This window comes from Tyto alba, unplaced genomic scaffold (genome assembly GCF_018691265.1).
Source record: "Tyto alba isolate M040663 unplaced genomic scaffold, T.alba_DEE_v4.0 Super-Scaffold_38, whole genome shotgun sequence".
Classification (NCBI taxonomy): Eukaryota; Metazoa; Chordata; class Aves; order Strigiformes; family Tytonidae; genus Tyto; species Tyto alba.
The window spans coordinates 22,687,335-22,712,708 of record NW_024881313.1 but is presented as its reverse complement, the minus strand read 5'-3'; the positions used below and the strand labels follow the sequence as shown (position 1 = coordinate 22,712,708).

Here is a 25,374-nt window from a genome sequence, read left to right as displayed (position 1 = left end):
ATACATTTCAATGAGTTGCTCCTGATACTTTTATTGAAATGAACCTGAAAATTCCTTTATGGGATATTACAGCGCAGCTGCTCACTTCCTACTGCCTTGGAAGGCCATGGCAAAAGCAGAAGCTGTTAGGCCTGGCAAGAGATGCACGCTGCTTCATGTAGCACTGGTGCTCTCCATGTTCTCCATATAGCAGTGTCCAAGCAGGATGCTGATGAGAAAGCAGATGGGTGACCTATGAAGTCTGAGATTTAACAGCATTTTGTCAGGTGTACCCTCAAAACACAACTCAGGTTTGGCTCATGGTATCCTTTAATTAGTAGGAGTTACGCAGCTTTTTTTGGCAATTTTCGTCCATCTTGACCCCAGTAAAACATCAGGGGATGAATTGGTGCTTGTGATCTGAGAGCTAGGTTTAAGGCTTGCCTTATAGGAAAATAAGGTTTCTTCTAAAGAGTCATCAGAAATGTGTGTTCAAGAAGAAAATGCAAACCTGCTTAATTGTCTGTATATCTTAATAATAATTTCTCAAATCAGGTTACAGAGACATTCTAAGGATTTCTTTTGGTTTTACTGCTCACCCCCCACCCCCCCGGCATAGTATTCCCAAAGTTTGTTTTTTAAAACAGGAAGTGAACAAGTATGAAATAGTCAGGAATATTTTATTCTCTCTTCCATGATAATTTAGATTTTACAAATGCTTCCACAGTGCAGCATGCAAGTTACTATGACTGGAGACAGTTGTTCTTTGCACTCTGATACAACAAGCTGGTTTGTGTCTTAGAATGTTTTCAAAGGATATGCAGTGTTTCATACTTAAAACGGAAACCTCTGAAATCAAATTATTAGATTATGCAAATCAGTGTAGTTCTGTGGACATCAGTGAATTACAGTTTTTAGTCCAGACTTTGGATGGGATTATTGGCTATCACGTGGTGATCCAGAGGCCTTCTGCAGTAATCTAAGAGTACAACAATAAACCAAATGCCTTGCAGTTTTTCATCTTTCACTCTTTGTTCATGGGACAGCTTCATTACATATATTCTAATCTTTCTTAAAATGAGTTTTTTGCAAAAAGTACTGAAGTGTCTTGCTTCTTTTTTGTGTTGTTTGTGACAGTTGTCTTGTGGGACATGGGGTAGATTCAAGTGTGAGAGTCTTACGGGCAATTTAGAACTTCAACGCGATTGCATATGTAGGATTAGTAAAGGAGAGTAGCAGGTAAACAGTTTGTATCCTGTGGGAGACCACTGTAAATACATTTGTGTGCAGATTTGTCTGTATTTATCCAGACTGTCCCAACAGTATCATAGATTATTAATCTTATTATTAATATAACTAAGGCATTTTTTTTTCCCTTTGATAGTCTGGTGTTTATGGAGTTGTAGTCTCAGAATCATAACCTGGCATACTACCTGTGATCCACGTAAGAGTTCTTCAACAAATGTGTGGAAGTGCTAAGTAATATTTTTACTCAGTAATGTAACAGCTAGGTTCATGTTCAGTAAGATGCAGAAGGAGCTACCCCTTGTGTCCTTTATCAGCCTTCAGCATTCAGGTAAACTCTTGAGGTGCTTGGTACATCTATTCACCTTGTGGCCATGGTGGGATATATTAGAGCAAGTATGCCTAAAACAATAAATTCTACTGTGACAGATGGTTGGAAGATTTACTGGTAGGTAAAGTAGATGATGCAACAGTTCTGTTCTTCCTTCTCCTTGCATCACAAATACCTTGCTTTCAAGTGTTAGATGGGGACCACAAGTTGAATATAGGCTGTCTTCCTATCTGTAAAGAGCATGGGTCATCACTGTGCTCTAAGCAGGCTTTTATTAGTTTGAGGAGAGCAGATCTTCTCATGGGCTGTTCTCATTGGTTCTTTGCTGAACAGTATCTGGCTCTATTTTTTATCTTATTGCTGCATCCTAACCTCTAAAAGTAACAATAATGTATTTTCAGCCATGTAAATACTTTAAATCTTGGGTTTCTCAGCCAGAGACAGATAATCTGCAAAGTTCTGTAAACTTAATTGGTCAAATTTCATTGCACAGTGCAGGCCTGACCATCGAGGTTGTTGGGCTTGGAAGAACATCATCAAGGACTATATTGATGTACATGAAAGTATGTTAGTGTTACATACATTAAAGCAGCCAAGATCTCTTATTTCTATTCTTTTGAGTTCATTATTGCAGGGTATATTTTCTGTGAGACAGTATGTGAGAATGAGATGTTGCAGTGTGAGCCCGGCTTTCCTCTTGCCTTCAAGCCTCAGAACGCAGCAGTGCTGCAGCAGCTGCTGCACTGCAGATACTTGTCTTCCTTTGGAGAATCTCTGATAACATTAAAAAAGCTTTTCAGTCTTTCAAATGTGTCACTTGGAGGGTGACATAACAAAGGTGGCTGCATTCCTTCTGAGATACTTGCAGCTGATAATGGTTTTGAAATGTGATATTTATGTTATCTTACTGTCCTCTTCTGTTTATCTGCTGTCTGGTAGGGGGGATATGATAAAAAAATCTTATCCCATAGCAGTGCAGGGTGTGATGTCGTCAGTTTTATTGAGTAAAAGGTGTAAAATCATTGCAGGAAATAGCTGGTGGCTTTATTCATTGTGGGAATTCACATTGCTAGAGAAACATTTTGTAATGTTCAGAAGTACAGGGAAGTAACTTGGCAACAGTGAGCAATTCAAGCCATAGTAGTAGACATGCAAGGACAAGTAGTTCTTAAATAAGCAAATAGATTTCTGTTAAAATAGATTTTTCCCCACCCTGACCTCCAGACAGAGATACAAATGTAGATTTAGTCATCTATTTCAACCATTCTTACTGACACACTCCAGGTAAACTGTGAGGAAATACACAGGTCATGTGTGATCACATAGTAAGTCAACATTCAGAAGCTTCTGGATTTGCAGCTAAACTGAAAATCCTGTGGACAACTTTCTCCTCTTTATCCTCTTAGTGATATCTCATCTCTGGGCATAAAGATTTAAGAATGGCTTTCTGGTTAATGACTTCATAGTCCTTTTTTGTGTATCTTCCTGTGCATTTTATTTTTGTAAATTAAGTTCTTCTCTGAAAAGCTGGGTTTTTGCTTCCTCTGTTATTGTGTGCAATATGTTACAAATTTAGGGTGTTGAAATAATTTAACTTGGGTGTTTGGATATGCGGCTTTGCAGCTGTATATGATAATTTTTTTTTTTTTTTGAACCAAACCTAAGCCTTTTCACTTCTGAGTTTAAAGCTTTTAAAACTCAGTGCGTTGATTTGCACGTTATATAGTATGTTCAAATTAAATGTAATCCTGCTCCCGTGTTTCAAGATATTTAAGTGGTGAGTTTGTTTGCAGGAGTTTATTAATAGCCTCTGTATTAGAAAGCTTTAACACTGAGTATCTCAAGATTTACATTTAGAAATTATTTTTGAGGAGGGAAGCTGTGTATGTTGGGATGTAAGAATCTTGAAACACTTGTGTTACAAGTTTTGTGGTGTTTTGAGCCGTGTTCTCTGTGTTAAACTTACTAAGAAAACTAGATTTGTTACGAACAGTTCTTCTCTCAAGTCAGTTGTTCTTAAAACTCTCCCCATGTGTCTCGGTAAATATTTTGCAAACATACAATAACAACTCAAAATAACCGTGTTTTCAGGGTGACAGTTTGGATTTTGACATTGAAGGTCAATTCACCGATTTTCCACAGGCTTCCATTTTGGACAGGTCAGAGACATCTTTGTTTTACATGAAACAAAATCTTAAGTAATTCTTCAATATTGCAGCTTTGAGTGATTTTAACAGCTTGAATTAGCATCAGGTATGAAGATGTGTTAGATGAAGTGGTGTGGCTAGTTTCTAAATGATCTCAGTTTCTTGTTTTTAGAACAGGTATGTTGAAAAGTTCAATAGCTTCAGTAAGAGAAGATCAACCTCATAGATTTGATAGAGAGCCGGTGTAAGCTGTATTTCTGTCCCACTGCTGAGCCCTTGCTCAGCATTGTAGCTGCATCATGAAGTAGCATAGTCCAAGCACAGAAGTTTGCAATATGAACAGAGTCTGTGAAAAAGCAGGGGCTCTCTTGGGTGGTTTGGCCAACTTAAACTATGTCCTTGTAGAGTTGATAATTTTCTGAATCAAGGCATAGCCTCTGGTAGAGGCACTGAAGGAAATGTATAGCTAGTTTCAGAGCTAACATTGTAAAAGCTGTGGTGCATCTGGCTATTGAAATGGGGTCTGTGCAAGTCAGGTTTTACACTGTGCAGTGATTTTATTTTTCTTAATGGCTTCTGCAAAACTATTTCACATGGAATTAGGTATGTTGTGATTGTCTGATGAAAGTGTAGTGGGAGCTATCTGGTACGTTGTGTGTTTGATAAAGCCCATGTTACTCTAGAAAGCAAAAGAGTAAGAACTGTTGAAACTCATTCCTGATTTTGCAGTAGTGTATTCAGCTGGGGACATGGGTGGTGTTTCTTATTGTTCTCTCCCCCTTTGTAGGAAGCAGAGTGGGTCATGAGGCGGCTTGTATTCTTGGGTCTATCAAAAAGTTCCCATAGGCTGCATGAAGCAGTGTAAGGCAGCCCCTGACAGGCAGTGACTATGCAAACCACTCTTTATCGCTTCTGTCAGGCTGCTGAGAAGGTTCTTTTATCATGTATGGAGTAACCTCAAACTTTGCCTCAATGCTGAGGGGCAGGAGCATGCTTTCGTCGTCTCCTGTCTCTGATATTTCCAGATTAGACTGTAAGGTGAGGACAAAGCGTTTCCTATTCTTAACAAGCAGCGACAGAAAGAGCAGAGAAGGAAAAGCTTCAATTTAGCTAAATTAAGATCACATGACATTTTGCTGTTATGCTACCAGCCCTGCAGATGTTTCCTTTCTTTACAGTTTAAGGATGTAGCTGTTAAGAGGGGAGGCTTTTGCTAATGAGCCTATAAGAAAACAAAGAAGCTCTCAATTTCTTTGTTTTTAACGTTTTTCTGACTAAATTTATTACTATGAACTTTATTGTGTTCATTATTGTAAATACTAAGTGCAAGATATAAACAAACACACATTGTGAAAATAGTTAGCATCTCTGTCCTGTGTAGTCCCTATACTTTTTATTCTGTTTCTTGGTGTTGCTTCTTGAAATTGGCTGTTACTCTTTGGAAGTATAAGGCATGATGTAAACTGCAGTGCACTTAATTTACTTTGAGATGAATCTCAGTAAAGTAGTACAGTGTTGGGATGTGGACAAGCTGCTACAAATGTGTTGTGTGAGCACACAAACTACAGTATACTTTTTTGTGTGTATATATGTATATACAAGTAAAATAGACATTTATATGGTAGATTAGGATCATTTCAATGAGTTGAAGTATGCTAACCTTGCTAATATGTAGTGTTGAAAGGGAGATCTTATAACTCAGTTTAGATATACATCTGGATAATTCAGGGATTGGGTACTACGTCTGGTGAAGTCCTGTTTGAGTTATGGTGGAGCACTAATCATACCAGACCTGATCTTGCTCTTGGTGAAGTTAAGAGCATAGTGCAAAAATTTCAGATATCAGAACTACAATATAAGAAAACCAGAGCTTGCTCTGTTTGGGGGGAAAAAAGCTATTTCAAGTCTAGCCAGGCTTATTAGTTTGGGTTTCTCTCTGTTTCAAAGTAGAGAAACTCTTTCTGGATCTCCTCTGGCCTGGGAAGCTGCATGCTTCTTTCATTCAATCAAGTACGTCCAGCTAGGCTCAGTTTACACAGCCAACTGGTGTCACTGCATTTAGTTGAGTGACAGGTAAACTGAAGTTCAGTTCAACAGACAGATGGAAGTGACATTTTTTGAGATCATCCTTTTTCCAACTGTCACATGTCACTAAATCCTGGAGTGGTTTGCCAGCGTAAAGCTAGTTACTTGTGTTGTGAAGGATGGACTTGATTTCAAATCAAGGAGATTGAGTTTTTGAGGTACCGTCTTCCTCTAACCGTTCTTGCTTTTCTGTATTTGAGTTCAGGGAGGGAAATGCAGTATAAATGTGTGAGCATTTTAAGGTGAGGGAAGAAAGTAAAGGTTGCTGTAGATAGCCTTTAACTTTGCTTTTCAGGTCTTGTGGAGTACTGATGGGCCTGACATGAGCACGAGCTGCTGTGCTTTCCAGAGCAACCTTTCATCAACAGTAGAGCACAGTAAGGAAAGTTTGAGCTGTGTAATAAGCTGCATGTGTGGAGGTTTTTATTGCTTGTTTTCTGTGTGCACCTTGACCTTACTGAGAACTGAAATACTTTATCTTGAAAATACTGTTTCGCCTTTGAATGACTGTTTACTGTAACAGTAGTTATAAAAGTGTGCAGAAACACATGTCCCTCTGTCCTTCTCCTTCCACCCCCAAGCCAGCTCGGTAGCCTGCATGGTGCACGGCAGTAATGCATGTCTCCTTCCCTGTGCCTCCCAGCCATCTGCCGTGCTGGCACAGACACTTTGTTTTTGAAAGGTTGCAGATTTCCCACTTACTTCATACCTTTGGAGTAGTCATGTATTGCTTTCTTGAGCCTTTCTTCTTACGATTTATGTACATGACTTTATGGACATGATTTATGTATTTTATTTGAGTTATTCAGTTCTGAGATCCATTTCAAAGTCTGTGTTGGTGTCCTCACTAATCTCTGCTGCAGGCAGACAACCACTGCCTTTGTTATTAAATTAAAAGAATATTCTAGGCTTGTATTCCATCTGGGTGGGATTCACACGCCTAAAAGAAATTGGTAGGTTTGCTTCCAGGACTGCTTCCTAGCAAATACCTGAATTAACTTTGGTTAGTCCCCCCAAAAGGACCTGTTGCTGTGGCCACCTGGGCTTAGCGCCATAATGGTGCACTGAAATGCTAAAAAGCAAGCTACTGTGAGGGATGCCTAGACTGGTGGTCACTCCATCAAGTGATGTTCTCATCTTTACTGCCTGTCCCTTGCTCTGAAATGCCTTGTCTCATTATGGATCTCAGCAAGACCTATTAGGGGGCTGAGTGAGGGAGAGCTGCTGTCAGAGACCACCTCACAGCTGCTGGGGGCTGCTCTGGGCCCACCTGACCAACCAAGGTGAGCAGCAAACATGAGGAATGGCGCTGCCAGTCCTTGCCGTTAAATCTTATGGCAGTCACTAATAATTTATTTCTGTTTTCCTGTTGTTTGATACTGAAATAATTAATTGTAGGAACTTTCTGTCCATCTGGAGTCATGAAGGATTTGGATCTTGTTCTAGAGAGATAGTTGAGTTCTTTTGTTGGTTTGCCTTTATTACCCTTTCCAGTTACTACATCCTTCTGAGCTGCAACTCAGGAGAAATGTTAGTGTTGGGGAGTCTCAGCAAATATCCTGCATTTCATGTATGCGTAACACCTGCCCTGTAAAAGATGAATAGGGTCCCTTCATGACTGAGAGCTGACTCTTGCCTTTAGTTTTAGAGTTGGAGAAGTCTTCCTCTGGAGACTGATTTTTCTTTTTTTCTTCCATTTTTTTCTCTCTTTTTTTTTTTTCTTTCCCTTTTTTTGTTTTTTTTCCTTTCTGCCCTCATGAAGAGTTGTTGCACTGAAGAAGAGCTGTACCCCCCAGTTCTAAGAGCAGACTGTCATTTTCTGCTGTTAGCAATGGCCCCAGAGAGAGGGCCCTGACTGGACCAGTTTTATCTCTGTAAATGCTGTCTACTGATAGTTGTATGTGTGAGGATGGGTGCTCCGTTTATCTCCACATCTCAACTTTCTCTTGTGGTGAGAGTGGTTGTGTAGCTCTTTGATCTTTTGAGCTTTGAGGGCTTGTTTACACCTTCATTTCCAGTTTCAAGTGGTTAATAGCAAGGCAGCCTCCTCTTGATAACTACTGAAACAGGCCCAACAGTTACTAGCATTGGGCAACTAAGTCCTTCCTTGTAGCTTTCTTAAATATTTGGCACTGAAGTGGACAGGACGGAGACAGATACCTTCTGTCTCATGCTCTGAGTGCCTTGCTACCAGTCAGTATGTCCAGCACGGTCTGAGTGGGATCCATGATTGGTGTGGGTTTAATGGTTTTACCTTCAAGCTACATTGCAAGGACAGAATATAATGGAAGACTTCTTTGAGGGAAGGACACTGTCAGTACATGTACTGCCAGGTTATGCTTCCTGCCTGAATTTCTATCCTTGCCAACATCCTTTCTATGTGGTTAGGGGAAGACTACAGGATTTTTGTCAAGCATAAAAATTAGAAGTTTGAACAAGTGGTTATTTGACATGGAGGCCTAAAATTGTTGTGTAGGTTTTGGCTTTTCTGCATTCTAGTTTTCTTGCTTGGCTCTTTGCAGGTGTTTTTTTTTTTTTTTTTCAGTAAGAGATGAACATATTTGCTGAGACTGAAAGTGATGGAACTAATTTGTTTGCTTTGAGAAGAAAGCTGTGTCCTGGGTACCCGGAGAGTGGATCTACTTAAGGTGTCACCTTTGTGTCAGTAATTACTTTCCTTTGACTGGGAATGAATTCTGTATAAGATGCTGTTTGTACATTCCAGTTTGATTTTAAAGATGTTAGAAATATCTCACCATTGCTTGAGACAGTTTCAGTACATGATCATAGTATTTGTCTTCATAAATGTGACCCATCTCTCCTAAAATCTTTGATTTTCAAGCTTGAAGAGAACTGAAAGGAAGACACATTTTGTGTGAATGATACTGAATTTGAGGTGCTACTAAGATAAAACATTGGCTGGCTTTCTCTAGGTGCTGTATGTACATCCCTGTACTGCAAATGAGGATGGAGATAATGCATCTCAAAGGAAAGCTGTATAACCTTTTATTTGGCTTTTTTAAATGTTTGTCTTTCTCAGATGTTTCTGAAAGGAAGTCTCACGTATTTTAAGATCATAGAGGAGCTGTGTGTTTTGGAGGGTTTGTGGTGGTTTTCTATCATATCGGAGGACCAGGGAACCATGTTTTCTCCAGTGGATTAAACTTTTTACTCTGAGTTAGGTTATATGCAGAAGTCCAGGTCTGTAACCATAAGAGAAAATGATACAGGTTGAAGTGACATGTTGTGCTCTAAGCATGATACATTTCTTTGCTTCATCATTTCTGATCAGATAGGTGTACCAAAAAAAAAATTTTTTTTGAGGTATATATTTATGATTGCTTCATTTGACTTTGTCAGGTTCTAGAAAAGTGATTTGAGATTTTCTGTATAGTTGAGACTAAAAGGATCAGTGGTTTATTATAACTTTATTTAAAAATCATCAGGTGAAAGAACCTGGTTATTAAAGACACAAAGGCTGACTTGCAGTGAAACCTGCTGTTGTTCTGTGGGTAATGCTTTCTTGGCCATATACGCAGGGTTTTTTCTTCCCATTCTCTGTAGCCTTAGCCAGAAACACCATTGGGGGAGGGGGGGCTGTGTGTTGTTTGTTGTGGTTTTGTTTTGTTTTGTTTTTTTTCCCCTTTCTCTTACCTTTTTAAAGGGTGTTATACTTTGTCACATTAAAATAAGATCAAATTATTCTAGAAAAGCTCTGGTGTTTTGTTTTTTTTTTTTTTGTTTTTTTTTTTTTCAAATTTAATGAGGCAGTTAGCTAAGTGATAGATACTTGGTTACAAATGTAGGGAAAATAAATGACCTGATACAAGAAATACCACTGTTTTCAAGTGAGCTCAACATTTATTATAGCATTTGGAAGGTCCTGTTGGTGTTTCAGGATGATTTTAGCCATTAATAAATACATTCAAGATCTTTTTTTGCTCTGGTTTATGTCAGTATTTACTGAAAAAAAAAAAAAAATGACTGCTGAATTAGTAAAATCAGGTAACATTGGCCCATTATCTGCTCAGTATACATCCATCTAGCTGAACTGCAATTTCAGGTGTCACATTTCTTGGTAGACTAGCTAAAAGTTGAACATTACCAAATGCAGCTGAAGCAGGCCCTGCTTAGCACAGCCTGCCTCCGTGCTTCTTATGAGGTATTGATAGGTAAGTCCCTTAGCTGGTCTGTTGGATGGGGTTGGTTGGTTTGGTTTTCTTCACAGATTTAGGGTCCAGAAAATGTAGTTTAGGTATCCCTTACATTTACAATGAGACTTTTATTTACATAATTATTTGTGAAGTGTTCTATATGGTAAAAGAAAAAAAAAAAAAGTTTAAAAACCCATGTGGAGCAAATCTGGATGTCTGGATGCCAGTCCTAAGTGTCTTTAGAAATAATTTTGAATTTGTGTACTGAACACAGAGATAAAATACAGATGAAAAGTGATTACTCACACCAACTTTAAAACAGCTTGAATGATTTATCAAGAGTCATTCAAGTGATAATGTGGTATATCAGCTATTTGTGTTCACCGTTACTCATCTATTAAGATAGTATTCAGAACTCAGAGTATACCTACTTATCCGTTTAGATAGTCAAGACGACAGTTTTTATTGATAGCTTGTATTGCAGTTACCTATGACTGTCACTTAAGGAGTTTTAGCATGCTCAATATCTGTAAATTGATCAGAAGATTAAAAATCAGAATGGCTTTGGAGAGCATGCAAGTTGGACGTGTTTGCCTTTTTAAAAAGATTTTTTTTTTGGCTGATATAATGGAAATTTATTTATTTGGGATTTAATTGGAAATAGTATACTTCAGAAATATCAGTGCTTTTGCTGATTTTACATAATTCTGTTATTGTGTGTCAAGCTCCCAGTGATTCATGTAGTACTTCAGGGTGCTACCTGATTTTTAATGGATGCTTTCATTGCTTAGAAAAAAGGGTTAAATACAAAATTAAAAAACAAAGTATGCATTTTACAGTGCACTTAATCATCTGTTGTATGGCCTTGTAATTGCATATAGTAGGAAATGATGCTTTGAGATACTTATTGCCGAGACCTTGTATGAAGAACTCCTGAGGGAAATGATGCTTGAATCATTTTTAGTAGCCTGGGATTCTTCAGTCCTTGAACTCAGTTGTATGCATTCTGACTTCGATTTTGAGCATTGAATCTATACAGAAACAAACATACAGATCTTAAGTAAACAAATATGGGAAAATAATTTTTGGTTTGTTAGATTTTGATATGAAATGGAAATAAAGCATTAATTTTTCATTCTCTTGAAATGCAAATGAGTCTATCCAAAAGACAAATAACCTTAAGGATGAGAGATATTTATGTATTTGTAATTTGATTACTATAATTTTTGATTCGCAAGGAAAACCATGTAGTTACTCTGCCTTCAGTAACATATTCTTGCTATGCTAAACATCATCTGTTTCTTGCTTGTTGTCTTGCATCCTTGTTGTGTTAGTATTTTTGAAAACTTTCCTTGTTCTTTTCTAAAGCCTTATCTGGCAAGGGATATTCTGGTGGGTATGTTGTGTTTGGACATGTCAGAGGGTTACTCAACAGATGTTGACTCTCTTTTCTTTCTAATTCAGATTGTTTCTTGTTCATAGCGTTGGCTGAAAGTTGCTGTTACTGAACATGTCTCACATTTATTATTAATACTGGCTTTTTCTGTTGCCCTGTTGGCAGACCTCACAGGGAGTTCAAGGTTGGCATGAAGATAACTTTTCACTTCTGGCATGCCCTTTCAAGAATGATTTGACTGTGGAGTATGTTGTTTACAAATAGCTGTTAGTTCTGCAACTTGTATGAATGCTAACAGTTTACATGAAATTACAAGGAAATCAGAGGTTCTCTTCTCACTACATTTCTCACTCCCATTTCTCAGAGCTACTCGAGTTCTCTGTATGACTGCATTTTGAACTCAGGTTACTGCATTTCTATATGTAAACTTCAGTGATTAGTTGTTATACATACTAAAATTACTTTTTGACTAATTAAGGAGGTTTTTGTCAGAAAAAAATGCAATATTGTAGTATGTTGTAGACTTGTATTTTTCACTGCTACATTTCAGCTTGCTGCTTAAGTATCAATAATGATAGGTATTTGATTATTAACATTTTTTGATGTTGTGTGATACTGTAGTGGTTTATGATTGTTCAAAACTTTTGCATCAAGTGTTGCCTATAAAAATTTGAGAGGCGAAACAAAAGATTGCAAGGGAATGTTAAATAGATGGGTTGCTGCCCATCGCTTAATAGAGGAAATCACTGTCATTTTTTAGAGGCCACTGATATTTTTTTACTAGGAATTATTTCTTTTGCCAATTTACCAGGATCAAAATGTTCTTACTGGCTCCGGTTTCTGCTCATGTCAAGAGATTGAAACACTGAGATGGGACATTTATTTGTGCAGAACTGACAAAATGCTGTCATGTTTGGAAGCTGAACAGGTTGGTGGGAAACACCTCGATAACAAACCCCATCCTTAGGCCAAAGGATTATGTAACTTTTACCTTAATCTTTGCATTGCTTGAACTTTAAACCAGAGCCACTTATTTTGGCAGTTCCACAGTTCTCACTAATTTTTTTCATTCTTTAGTCATCTAATTTCAGAGTCTTTTTGGTTTTACACTAATACTTTAAAACGTGATTGAAGATGATAGATGAGGAGAGATTAGGCTGAGATTGAGTCCTTGATATTTATTATTGTTCTTTACAAAATCTGCTGATATTCTTTCCAGGCTGTGCAGAGGAGCAGAGTCCTGTTGGACTGCTCTGGATTCTCTGTGTTTTCTGGTTTTAGAAGTGGGTCCATTTCTTGGCTTGACTGTAGCACCAAAACCCTTCTTCATTTATGTTTTTATTTTTTTTCTCCTTGCTGAGGAACAGTTGTTGGAGGTAGGGAGGCTGCTCTTTGCAGCATTGGCTACTATTTCCTCGTCCTTCCTGTTGGATGTACTAAGATGTGGGTTTCCAAGGACGAACCATAGCATCTGTATAGAAATGTGTCATGTTTTACATACTTGAATGCAGAATGTTGTTCTGGTGAGTTAACTATCTCACCAAGGAGCTGCAACATTTTCTTTATAGTAGTATGTGTTGCTATCATTGTGGTTAGAGTGGAAATGCTTTGTTGTCTCTATCGATGTTTATTGGAGTTGGCTGGGCCCACCTTGCTGATAAGCACTGCAGTTTGAGATCCCAGCTGTAAGACTGAAGCAAAAGGGATTATTTTGGAGCAGCCCAGGGAGGAAAACCAAGTAGTAAATTCTGACACGTATCAGCCAGTTGCTGAGCCACAGTAGCAGAGCTACAGGAGGACAAGACGACTATTATTTCTGTTTGAATACCCTTTGAATAGGCTATAGGCTCTGGTATCTAACTTTGTTTCACGCATCGTTGAACTAGAATATTTAGAGGGGGGTCATAGGGTTTTGCATACTTCCTTTGTATGTCTTCTGCCTTTGCTTTGAAATGTTGTGTGTGGTGTGGCACTCGCTTTGAAAATTGAAATGGAAGATTTCATACAAGGTTGAGAAGATAAATATTTTTATGATACTTTTTTTGAGTCACAGGCATATAAAATTACCCTTAAGAAAAAAATACCAAGATGTCTTATTTCTGCATGAGAGGAGGGATTACAGTAGGACTGTAAAAGGAAACTTGACTTTTTTACTTGTCTGTTTAGAATTTGCATACTGAAATGTTCAGAGAAAGCAACTAAGGGTGGAGAAAACAAAGGTGAAATAAAAGACATGACTAGAGGAAAAGTGTGTCTTGCTGAAAAAGCCTAACCAGTTGCATAGGTTCTTCTATTCTGTTTTACTCGTTTTAATTAAGGAGATACTAGTCAAGAAAAGCATGTCTTCATTGTAAGTGAGGAAGAGAGGAGTTGGCTTTGTATGTATGTGTGTAAGCTATGTGCTCCCAGAAATGGGGTCCCAGAAGACACATTTGTACCGGAGTAGAAAGCAAATAAAACATGCAAGCTGTACACATTTCTTGTGGTTCATTTGAGCCTTTCACTGTTGTACATTGGCTTTCTTAGTATTTAACTTCATCTAAAATTTAAGAGTAATTCTGTATGTGATATGACCAGAGATGTAATGCTGTAAGGGGTGCTGCTTTACAATAGAGGTTTCTTTTGAAAATATTAGTGAACATCCAATTATTTTGGTTACGGGAGAAGAAATTATATTTTCAAGTGCACAGGAATGTTCAGTGTGTTGGGTGTTTTGTTTGTTTTTTTAATTATTCAAATTACAACTTCTGCATCTGTCTTTTATTTCAGGCATCAAAAAATAAAGATGGAAAAGAGCAGAGTGAAGCTATATCACCATTGGAGGAAGAAGAAACTTTCTCTTGGCCTGGTCCCAAAACTGTTGTGCTTAGGAGGACATCTCAGGGTTTTGGCTTCACCTTAAGACACTTCATAGTTTATCCTCCAGAATCTGCAGTTCAGTTTTCTTTTAAAGTAAGTGACATTAATAATGAAGCACTTTATTATACCTTTTAGGCTCAAAAATCCATCCTGTTTGAAAATAAACATATGTATAGATGTGTCTCACAGAGATGAAAGATCCCTTGTGTAAGGTGGGCAGGCTCACTTATTGCATCCTTTGATAGCCATGCACTGATCTGTTCCAGGAAAACAGAATAGGCTGTGACTGAGTTCACCCAAGTTAAAAATACTTCTTACCATAGGTAAAACCAGTGGTTATTGCAGAATATGGAAATATTTCTCTGTATAGAATTTTTTTACCCACAGCCAGTGTCTGTATGCCTTTTAAAGTGTAGGCTTCAAGGGTGGTAGGCTTGGGTTTTTTCTTTGCTGTTGTTGTCAGCCTGATCCTAATATGAGGCAAATCTTATTTCTCTGCTGTTCTTATTTGACCAGAGATCATATTGGTTACCATCTAATTGCAGTGTCTGTCATTGATTCTAAGCTCAAGTATTCCTCTTTCTTTCCTCATTAATAAAAATTGTAAGGGCCTCAGAAAGTGGAGATGTTTTGTTTTGCGCACCTTAGGGGTAGTATAATGATGGTAACTATGAATTGGTTTTCTGACTGCCTTGAATCTTGTAGTAGCCTTGTTCCTCCTTCAGACCTGAGTATGTATGGGGTTACCTCTGATGTAATATAGAGGTTGCAGCTGGAACTTAGAAGATGCCATTGAGATAACAACCAGAGTTACTCCCCTACTAGTTTCTCAGAGCCACAGTCCTTTTGTTGTCACAGGGGTCAACCCGATGCTGGCACTTTCACTCTAGATCAGTGCAGAGATCTTTTTTGACCTCAGGGAAGGCTTTGCATTCTAGCTCCTTTGATTTCTTTTGAGGTAAGTGTGCCCTAATATTTCTAAATCTTACTGCAAGTCAACATAAACTGGTAGAGGTAGTGAAGAGAAGGAAAAGGATCTAGAAGTACTTACCTTCAAACAGTTTTCCACATTTTTTGTGGACATATATGTGTTTGGTTTTTTTAACACCTGCTCTTGGTTCCAATTCAGAAATACCTAGTGAAAATTTTCTTCATTAAAAGTTCTGCTCTTGTTGCTTGCAGTTTGTGTGTGTTTTGAAAAGCTGTTGTGACGGGTCAGGTGATGTCCTCTGCAGAGAAGAGGACAAGACCCCTCCATGGGAGGGAACAGTGGGTCTCTGTAGGACAGAAAGCATAATGCTCCAAGACTGCAGGGAATGGTAGAGATCACACCACAGCTGGAGGAAAAGCTGGAAATGGAAGAAAAGCTTCCTGCAGGCTGGAGAAGGCTACAACTTGGAAAGCCACTGGGGTGTATTTTCTTGGAAGCAAAGAAATCTACCCCAAAGGATGTATTGAGTGGAGAAGACTGGGCATTATTTTATAAAAATCTTTAATAATCTGTTCTCTGCCTAGGTGTGTTTGAGGTGTTGGCTTTTTATTTAAATTTGAAGAAGTTCAGTGTCCTAGTTATTAGTCTAATAAAACCTATGTTCAATTGAAAAGCCTTTTTTTAGTTGTCTTGGGGAGCTCACTACAAGGAAGCAGTCTAGGCAGATCTGCCTCAAAGCTTTGGTTGATTGGGAGTCCCAAAGCACACTTAAGATTTAATATATTAACACCTAATAGTACTTGCCTTGAGTTATCTTCAGTTCTTCAGGTGTGGGGTGATTTTTTTTTTTTTGTGACACCTTCCCTTAATATTTCACAGACTGGAGGTACCCTTACCCTTACTATTCCGTGAGGAGAGAGCTGTGAGGCTTCTCCCGTTACTCAGAAGTGCCGAGCACCATGTTAACAAAATGAGGGTCACTTTTGTATAGAAGCAAAGTCCAGTTTATTGTCAAACGCATGAAATTGTAGCTATCTGGTCCATCTCATGATGTCTCTAAATGTTGCAGAACTTCAACAACAGTTTGTTTTACTTCAGTGCTGATCAGAAAAACCCAACAGTACTAAACTTTAATTTTATTTTTAATAAAAAAATGCTGATTTTTTTCCGAAAGTAAAGAACGGTTCAAAGCCTGAATAAAATAGGTAGAGTCAAATTAACCAAGAGACTTAGGATTTGGTAAGGGTAAACTCTAATTGCAGATATTTCTAGCCTTCTATGTACAAAGCTGACATCTGCCTTTCTTAAACTTCCACTATTACCAACGTGAAACTACAATTTCTGATCAGGTAACTAGAACAGTGCTCTAACTGGCACTGTTGGGCCACCTGAGTTAGATGTGTAACACCTGAATAAGCAGGGTGAATTTCAAGACTAAAACTTGATACCTTAGTGACAAGGTGACAGCAACCTGCTCAACTGTGTATGAGGGGGCATCTATAAAGCTTTGTTTTCTCCATTTACATCTGACTGGAAACACCTTACTTGCTGTTGTTGAAATGATTGAACATGATTGATTTTAATCAATTCAGGGAAGTATCTCTGCATATTTTAATAGTGAGTACTAGTATGTTACATTTAATGTACATTATTTCTATTTTTATCATCTAAGTTATATTTTTATATTTATTTAATTTAACATTCAGTATGTACATCGTACTGCAGGTCTAGGTCAAATTCAGGATATTGTGCTAGGTTCTAGTATCTTTTTATTGTTCCTGCACAGAGCAGCTAATTAACTACAAATCAAGGGACTCTCATTGTAGTTGTTTATAAATTAGTTAATAACATTTTGGTAGAGGTTATGGAAGAAAGTGTTGTTTGTTAGGTTTGTTGGGAGAGACAGCCCTGTGTGAAGGATGGTTTGAAAGATGATCTTAGAAACTGAGGCTGTGGTTTAACACATTTAATTTTGGCAAACGTACTTGGCTGTGCTTGTGCAGGGCCACACACCGAACTGGGAATAGCTGCACATTCAGGAGTAACCCATTATGTATTCTCCATACTTCCTATGCCTCCTTTCCTTTAAGAAAGTGAGTAGGGAGTGTGTAGAAGATCTCTTAAGCTAGCATTGCAAAAAGCTGATGTTATATTATGCTTTTAACATAAGCTGTTTATTCAGATTTGTTAGTCAGCAACATGCTTCTTTTGCATGTGAAGTCTGTTCTCCAAGCCAGGCTGTTTAACCAGCCTGAGAAACGAGTGATAAAAGAAAATGTTCTCCTTAGGAATGGAAGCAGTGTATACTAACATCTTGCAATGTGTAAGAGGTAAATGTAGGAGGGAAAGCTAATTCCAAAATATTTGGGTTATAAAGCATTCCATTTTTAAAGGCCTGAGCTCATTGGCTTGATACCATGAAAAACTAATGTTTTGCAGCTGTCTTTTGTAACAGAGCTTTGCATACCCAGTGACAAACTGACAAACCCACTGCAGTATTTCACAAATTATGGTAATTCTATATTAGCGAACTTTTCACTTACGTAATTTTTTTGGTTTGTAGCATCAAACCAAGTAGCCTCCCCTACATGTGACCCATATTTTCCAGACTATCAGCTCTAATATTCAAAGTCCTAAAGATGTTTTTTCACTTGACAGACTGGGTGAAAACTGGAGTCATGGAGATGTTAGCCTTGTCTAATTCTTCACTGCTGATCATAGTTCAAACCTAACTGGTTGTTACAGGGTTTCAAGAGAGATAATGATATATTTTAATAATACTTGTCTACTAGTATGGTATTTTAAGCAAAGTATAGACCAGATAGGACTGTCCAGCTTGATGTTATACTGTTTACTGCTCTCAGAGTTTGGGTGGTAATGATAATCACTGTGGCTTTTTTAAAGTAGGATCAGTACTAGATCTCTGTTAACTCAGTGTTTTCATTTTTAGGGGGTTTTATTGTTTGGGGTTTTTTTTGTTTGTTTGTTTGGTTTAAATTGTATTTAGATTGAAAGTTTTACTCCATGAAGTTACAGTTCAGAAAGAAAATATGTATTTGCACATTTAAAGAATTGTGTTTTTCATAATGGTAGAATTTTGTAGGAGAAACTAGCCATGATCTTTCAAAGGCCTTTTTTTTATATAAAAATATTGACAAGATAGTAACCTAAATAGGTAATAATTTTCTACTTTAAGCATGCCATTTTCCCTCAGTACATTCCAGTTGTGATTGATTTTTTTTTTTTAATTATTAAAGACTGCTGGTGATACCTGGTAGTTACGATTGTGTATATATAGTGCAATGAGCGGGAGAATCATTGAGGTTGTTACTAAATTGTGTTTGGGGTAGATATTTTTCTCTCGGCAGTAGTACTGAAGGCAAAACAAACTTGATATTTCAGATTTCAGGAGGCCTATTCATAGCTTGCTTACAAAATATTTTGCATCTCTGGCATATTATTTAGCTTTGAATCCTTAGATGATTAAAGTATAACTTCTCCTGTCTGGCTTTCAGGGTGGAAAAATGCTCGCAATGACACAGTGCAGTTATTAGGCTTCACGGCAGTGAATTGGGGGTTTTTGTACATTTGCTTTCAGATAATGCTGTTCATGTTTCTGTTGGGGTGTTTCATGGAACTGTGCTTAAATGTGGGGTTTTTTTTGAGACAGGTATTATCCTACATTCTCAGAATGAAGTTCTGTAAATTTGAATATTTATGAAAAAGTAGGAGGTAGCAGAATGCAGACTTAATCTTGCAAGTTCACTTCACGTCTTCATAGCTTATAGATGCCTATGCATTTTTTTAATGTATTAAATTTTTAATATGTACTCTTCCTTTTTCCATAGGACGAAGAGAATGGGAATAGACAAGGTATGTCTTGTTTTTATTTTTTCACAGATCCAATATGTTGAACAATTCTCTTCAGCTGTGTAATACACTTCAGTAGCTACCTAAGAGTTTGAAATATACAATCACTTCAGTGTGACCATCAAGCTCACTGAATTTCATGGCATTGGAGCAAAAGAAAATACCTGTCTTTTATCTTCACCTGTTCAGTGTAGGTGTTTGCGTGGCCACTAAGTTAATTAAAATATGCACTGTATCCCTTCTGTGTTGTATATATCACCTTGTCATGTATATGGCAAGAATCCAGCTGTGTTAACTTTTTAGTGCCAAAGCTTTACACTCTCTTAATTTGATCTGCATTTAAGACCCACAGTTATCGGTGCAAAGTACTGCTATAAAGGGTCTCATGGATATATTTATATATATTCATTTTAAAAATTGTTGTACAGTGTGTCTAAGAGCAGCCAGTATGGAATTAAAATTTTGTTTCAACTTACTCTAATAAAAGCAACATGTAAGTATATAAACCGAGTGTTGGCAGTGGTAGTAAAAATTATCCACAAAAGTGATACACAACTCTTCTAAAAACAGAAGATAGAAAAGGTTATTCCTGTTAGCTTTGTGGTAACTTTCTTCAGTATTTAATAGTACTGACCTAACTTACTTCATCAGTTTTGGTACTCTCATGTACTTTTAAGAGATCCATGAAATATGCTTCAGTGATGTCAGATAAGACGTGTGAATAAAATTCTTGCACTTTAGTTAGGAAGGATGGAAAAATCACATATTTCTAGGTTATGCCTGTCAGTTCCCTTTCATAGCTTTCTGCCTCTCACATTGCATGTGTCTGCTCTCTTTTTGATTCACCAATTAACTTACTGTTTTTATTAATTTGTGCCACATCTCAGCGCCACTTAAATTTTTCTTTGGTATTTAGCTATTTTCTCATCCATGCTCCCCTTTTTGCTGGTATCCTACTGTTTCCATAGAAGGTTTAAAAAAATGTGTCAATTTAGGTAAAGAAATTGGGTTTTCAGGTTGAGAGCCCAGTCCCACTTTCTGTTTTACCCAAGTCTGTTAGGATGGTAAGGTACGCAGAGGAGGTGGGCTTAGCTGCATTGCGAGCGTAACGTGCCAGGCTGCCGTTTGGGCTTGGTGTGGCAGTGCAGCGTGGCTGGGTGCAGGCAAGCCTGTGCAAAGGTGGGTGCCCTTGCTCAGGGACAGCACAGGGTCAATGCTTGTTTTACTGGTGGGTTACAATTTGCTTTATCCTGCAGCAGAAAATGGTACCTGGTTTCAGTGTACTTTCAAAAAAATCTCATTTAGTTGGAAGACAGCGAACACGTCTGAACTTTTGTTTCAATTGTGATATATTAGAAGCATTCTGGAAATTACGAATTTACTTTAACTTTCTTCCTTGGAAGCAGATGAATTCATCCATTTCATCCTCCTGGTTTTACTCATCTGTCGTCACCTGCTTGTTAAAACAGTGAGAAGTCAATCTCTTCCTATTTTTCATCAGCTCCCATCCACCCCCCAGACTTGACCTCCTTTATCCATTCTGGCATACAAAAAGAAAAGGCAAATCCCTTTAGGAAGGAAAATGAGTCAATCCTCTGTGCCAAACCAGCATGGCAGATAACACTTGTGATCTAGAGAAAGAGGTTGTGCAGTATTCTCACAGGGAGAACTGGATCAGCTAATAAAGATGCAAATGTGGATCCATTTATCAAAAATGTTATCCGAGACCTATTTTGTAGTAGAGGAACAGCAGTAAACAAACATTTGGTTAACTATGAGATCTGTACAGGTGGGAGCAAAATTACTTTCTGGAAATTTTTGTGTATCTACTTAAACTATGAATCATAGCTCAACTATTGCTTATTTATAGCAATGTAGTACATTGTATGCCTTGAAATACAGATCAGAGGGCAGAAAGTGCTCTGGAAAGATAACAGTAGTCTCATTAGCTGGAGAGAATGTCGGACTTGTGCTCCTTTTGGAAAGAGGAGAGATGACTGTGAGTCAGGGAATGTAGGTGTCAATAGAAATTAACCTGCCAGTTTTGTGTATTGCACCTTTAAAATAACAAAATGGGACAAAGTCTGTAAGACATTTTTCCGCAGCATTTAGCATGATCTTGGGGGGGAGTGAGGCGGGGATAAGAAATGGTTTCTATTTACACTGCTATGAGTTGTTCCTGTTCCCAAATGAGGTGAGTAGGTAGCTTGCGTAGAGAAAATCAGCAAAAATATATCTCATTTTTCACGTTCACAAACATCATGTTAATTTAGCAAAAATGGCAGAAATTCTGTGAAGGATTATCACAAAGATTCTTAAGGTAATTAATATTGGAGAATTAGACCGAGCTGCTTTGGAGGAGCAAGCAGCTGTGTGTCTGCTGGCCGTGCCGTCCCTTGCTGCTGCAGCACCGGTTGCTTTCAGCAGCTTGGGACAGCGCCGGTTTCTGGGCAGGGTGCAGTGCCTAAGTGTCGTACACAGGGGCCATCTAGTGGCAAATTTCATGTATTTTCTTTCAAACTTTATTGGAAAACTTGCCTCTGTGAAGCACTGTCTTAATTAACAATGAAAATAACTTAATAATAAATGTTTTTCTTTTGAAGTTTGTAGATAATTCACTTAATTCGCTTGAGCTTTCCTCTCTGAAAGACTAATCTAAGGGGATTCAAGCTTTTCATTTTTGTGAATAGGTGTGTGCCAGTGCAAATTTGTCTTTTTTTTTGGTATCAATTTTGAGTGAAAATTTCTAATTACCCGCACTTCCTGCTTTGCCCTTTTCACAGGTTAAACTTACCTTTAAAAGTTGAGATTTTTATCAGTGAGGTTCAGCAGTTACAGGTTGGAGTGGGCAAGTGTGGAGAAAAGCATCTCTATTGCTATTGCCTTTTACTGAAAGCACTTGAATATTCTTTTCGAAGGAGCTGAGTTCCTAATTTAGTCTAGAGGGCAGAAGATAAAAGCATGTACCAGGTTTTATGTATTCTAACAGTGAAAGAAATATTTTTATATAGTTTTATGTTCTGGTATAGAATTTTAGTGCAACTTTTTTAGTATATATTTATTATATATATTAAATCCTGGCTTGCATTAATCTTGCTTTTGATAAGCAGTAGGATTTCAAAGCACTTAGAATAAAAGGTAATGCAAAATTGTCCAGGAGAGCTCTAAACTAGGAGTGACACTGGAGGGAGATGATGGCCAAGAAGCAAGTGATGAAGTGGTGGATCGGGTTGTCAAGCAAAGGGGTTAGGATGCTGTGGACAGGAGACACCTCATAGTCAACAGTTGGGACAGAAGGGGACCACCTCAAGTGTGTGCATATAAGTAAGGGAATGCCTGCGGGACAGTATGATGGGGAGAGCTCTCATGCCTTTTTTGAGACCCCCTCTGAAGTCCCTGTGCAGTCATGCATGCGGCATGGGGAACAAGCAGGAGGAATTGGAGGTCTGCATGCAGTTGCAGGGCTGTGATCTCGTTGGGGTCACAGTGACAAGGTGGGATGGCTCACGGGAGTGGGCTAGAGAGCTGCAGTGGGTGAGTACAGGCACTTTGGGAAGGACAGGTTGGGAGAGCACGGAAGCTGAGTTGCCTTGTTTGTCAAGTTGCAGGAGAGCAGCAGGGGTGCATGGAGCTCTGGCTTGGGATGGATGGGGAGCCAGCTGAGAGATTATGGTCAGGATTTGCAGGCAGACCCATGTGGGCCAAGTTTTGGTGGATGTCAGCTACAAACCATCTGATCAGGGAAGTAGTAGATGAGGCTTTCTTCAGATACGTGATAGAAGCCTCACATATGCAGGTCCTGTTCCATATGGGGGACTTTAGCACCCTGTTGTCTGCAGGTAGGGCATCACATCAGATTTAACCTAAATATTTTGTAATTATTACTTGAAAGATTTCTGTTCTTTCCAACTTTGACTGTTCCAGGTTGTTGGCCTTAAGCTAATGTATTAAAATGCTTTTCTAACAGGTATACTTGAAGATGCAGATCTTTCTCAACGGATTCTTTGGTCACTGACCAGAAACTTCTATCTTTTATTCTTTTCTTGATAATTTCTCATATACTGATCAGCCTGTATTAACTTGGAGTATTTCTTTCATGTGTTTTGAGGATGGTATACCATCAAAATTCTTCCTGTTTTCTGGAGTGTGCCCTATTTCAAAATTTTACTTGAGGTATCTCGCAGGCAGAAGTTTCCCACTATAGCACTGTAGGAATATTTGGAGACAAGCTGAAAAATACCTATACCTATTAAAATTAGTAATATTTTATATTAAAAACTTGTATTGTCAACATCTGGTAAGTGATTCTGGAGAAAAGAGTCTCCATTGCCATGCTGTCTCCAAGCCATTCCATTGTGCATTTAATATGGTGAATATGTTGTTGTCCTTCAAAGACTCCTTGAAGTTGTAGTTGACAAAATACAAGATTAGTACATATTAAATGGGTTGGTTGTTTCCTGTATCTTGTCCTAAAATATGTTTTTCTTCAAAACTGTTTGGCTTGTGGATCATGATTAAAATGAACAATGATAAGCATATAGAAATAATATGAAAGGAATTTAATCTTTCATATGAGAACTAAGCTATTTTATGTTTAATACAGTGCCTGGAAATATAGTATCATTATAATCCAGTATCATATTTTTTTAATAAGATGTTCTTCCTTTTCCTACTTTATCTCCTATTACTATGTAGAACTATCTATAGCAACTAGTAGCTTATCTTACCATAAAAATGAAAGGCGACAGGTATATTGCTCAGTGTCCTTTTCTGTAGAGACTGAGTGTACATTTTCAAATGAGACTTTATACATGTGTTTTCACTGAGATTTCTAGATAGTTAAATTGTGATCACTAGGCTGTTTTTTTAATGTGCCTAACAGGATTAAAGTTGCTACTGTTTAAGTGTCTAAATATTTCCAGTTTACCTGAGCTCCTTTGGCTCTGGGCAAGTTTGGTTTGATGTTGTAGAGGCTTTGGATGGAAAATATGCATGAAAAGCTTTTCATTTCGTACTGCTGCTTACATAATGCCCCAAATTTTTGATGTTTCAATTTCTTTAAACAGACTATTGATTTCTGCAAGGTAGTTTGTGTTTTCCCAGGACTTAATTTAATCCCACATTTTTTAACTTTATTGTCTATCAGCTGAGTCTGTTATGAAATAAACTAATCGCGCCTGTGATGATGGGAACAAGGTAGATAAGGAACAAGAGAATGAATGTGACAACAAATATGTGAAAGGGTCACAGATTGCTGGGATGTTATGGTCTAAGGTATATAATCCCAGCTGCAGGAGAGTTGCTTTCCGGCTGGAAGTGAGACAGCAACTGTTGGATGTGCAGGAACTATTCTTTGCTTGCAGCTGAACACTAAGGGCCAGATTGTGTCTCTGCAAGCCAGCCTGGGTCAGCACATGCACAGACAAAAGGTATATAACACTAATACTTTAGGATAGCACCACAGTAAATTACTCTTTTTTGTGGATTTTTAATTCAACTTAATTTTTCAACACTAAATGTTGAGAATGCTAAAAGAAGGCTTGTTTGGTTTTCCACTGAGACCAGGGCCTGATAATTCTTTGTTCCATAAAAGTACACCCAGAATGTCCAGAAGAGTGGCCTTCCAACTTGTCACATGTATAATGTTTCTCACTGTCTACTATTGAGTTCGAACCACCTTTGACTTTTAATAAAAATATGAATTGTTACATAAGTGTAATTTCCATGGATTTAAGGGAGAGTCTGTAGGTTCACTACAACAGATATAAACTGAATGGCTCTGTGCTTATGCAAAAACTAAATCAAATCCTCTAGACTGATTAATTATAGGTTAAATTTTACACTTGAAAAGGTTTCAGTTTAGATTTGAGAACTGAAAAGATTTGTCATAATACTGGCAAATAATGAGATGTGAAAACACAGTTCTGGAGTTTGCAATTAAGTTGAAACTGTGTTAGAAGTTTTCCATAACAGTGCCAGATTATTTTCTTTCTTTCTCCCCTCCACCACACTATGAAGATAGAGTTGGTTGTATTAGTCAAATGGTTTACGAGAAAAGTAAGCAAAGGAAGAAGAATCATCTTTGAGTTGCCTAATCAAAATGCCAGAGGTGCTTTGAGTAATAACAGAGTGTATTTTTCCCATATCAGAGTTGAATGCCAGGTGTTTCTCTACTGAATGACTCAACAGTGCTATTTTATTTGCTATCATTCTCTCTTAGAGGCTCATCCTTGGCACTATATTTTGCTTAGTGTTTTTTAGTTGAGTTAATTTGTGCTGGACAGTGGGTGAAATAAACTCTGTCATTTCTGCACTGGGACCTTTGAGCTCCTTTTCTGCAGTGGAATGTTAGTGGCGAAATGCTTACTATGTGTAAA

The 25,374-nt window shown here is 37.9% G+C and overlaps 1 protein-coding gene across 5 annotated transcripts in view; it reads left to right on the top strand.

Annotated features, from left to right (window-relative positions):
• ARHGAP21 (Rho GTPase activating protein 21) overlaps nucleotides 1-25,374 on the top strand; it is a 115,459-nt gene that overhangs the window by 36,366 nt on the left and 53,719 nt on the right. For all 5 annotated transcript variants that reach the window (XM_042801865.1, XM_032991033.2, XM_032991026.2 and 2 more), the window contains 2 exons: nucleotides 14,107-14,289; nucleotides 18,976-19,000. In XM_042801865.1, coding sequence (XP_042657799.1) covers nucleotides 14,107-14,289; nucleotides 18,976-19,000 — 208 coding nt within the window. The remainder of the gene's footprint in view (nucleotides 1-14,106; nucleotides 14,290-18,975; nucleotides 19,001-25,374) is intronic.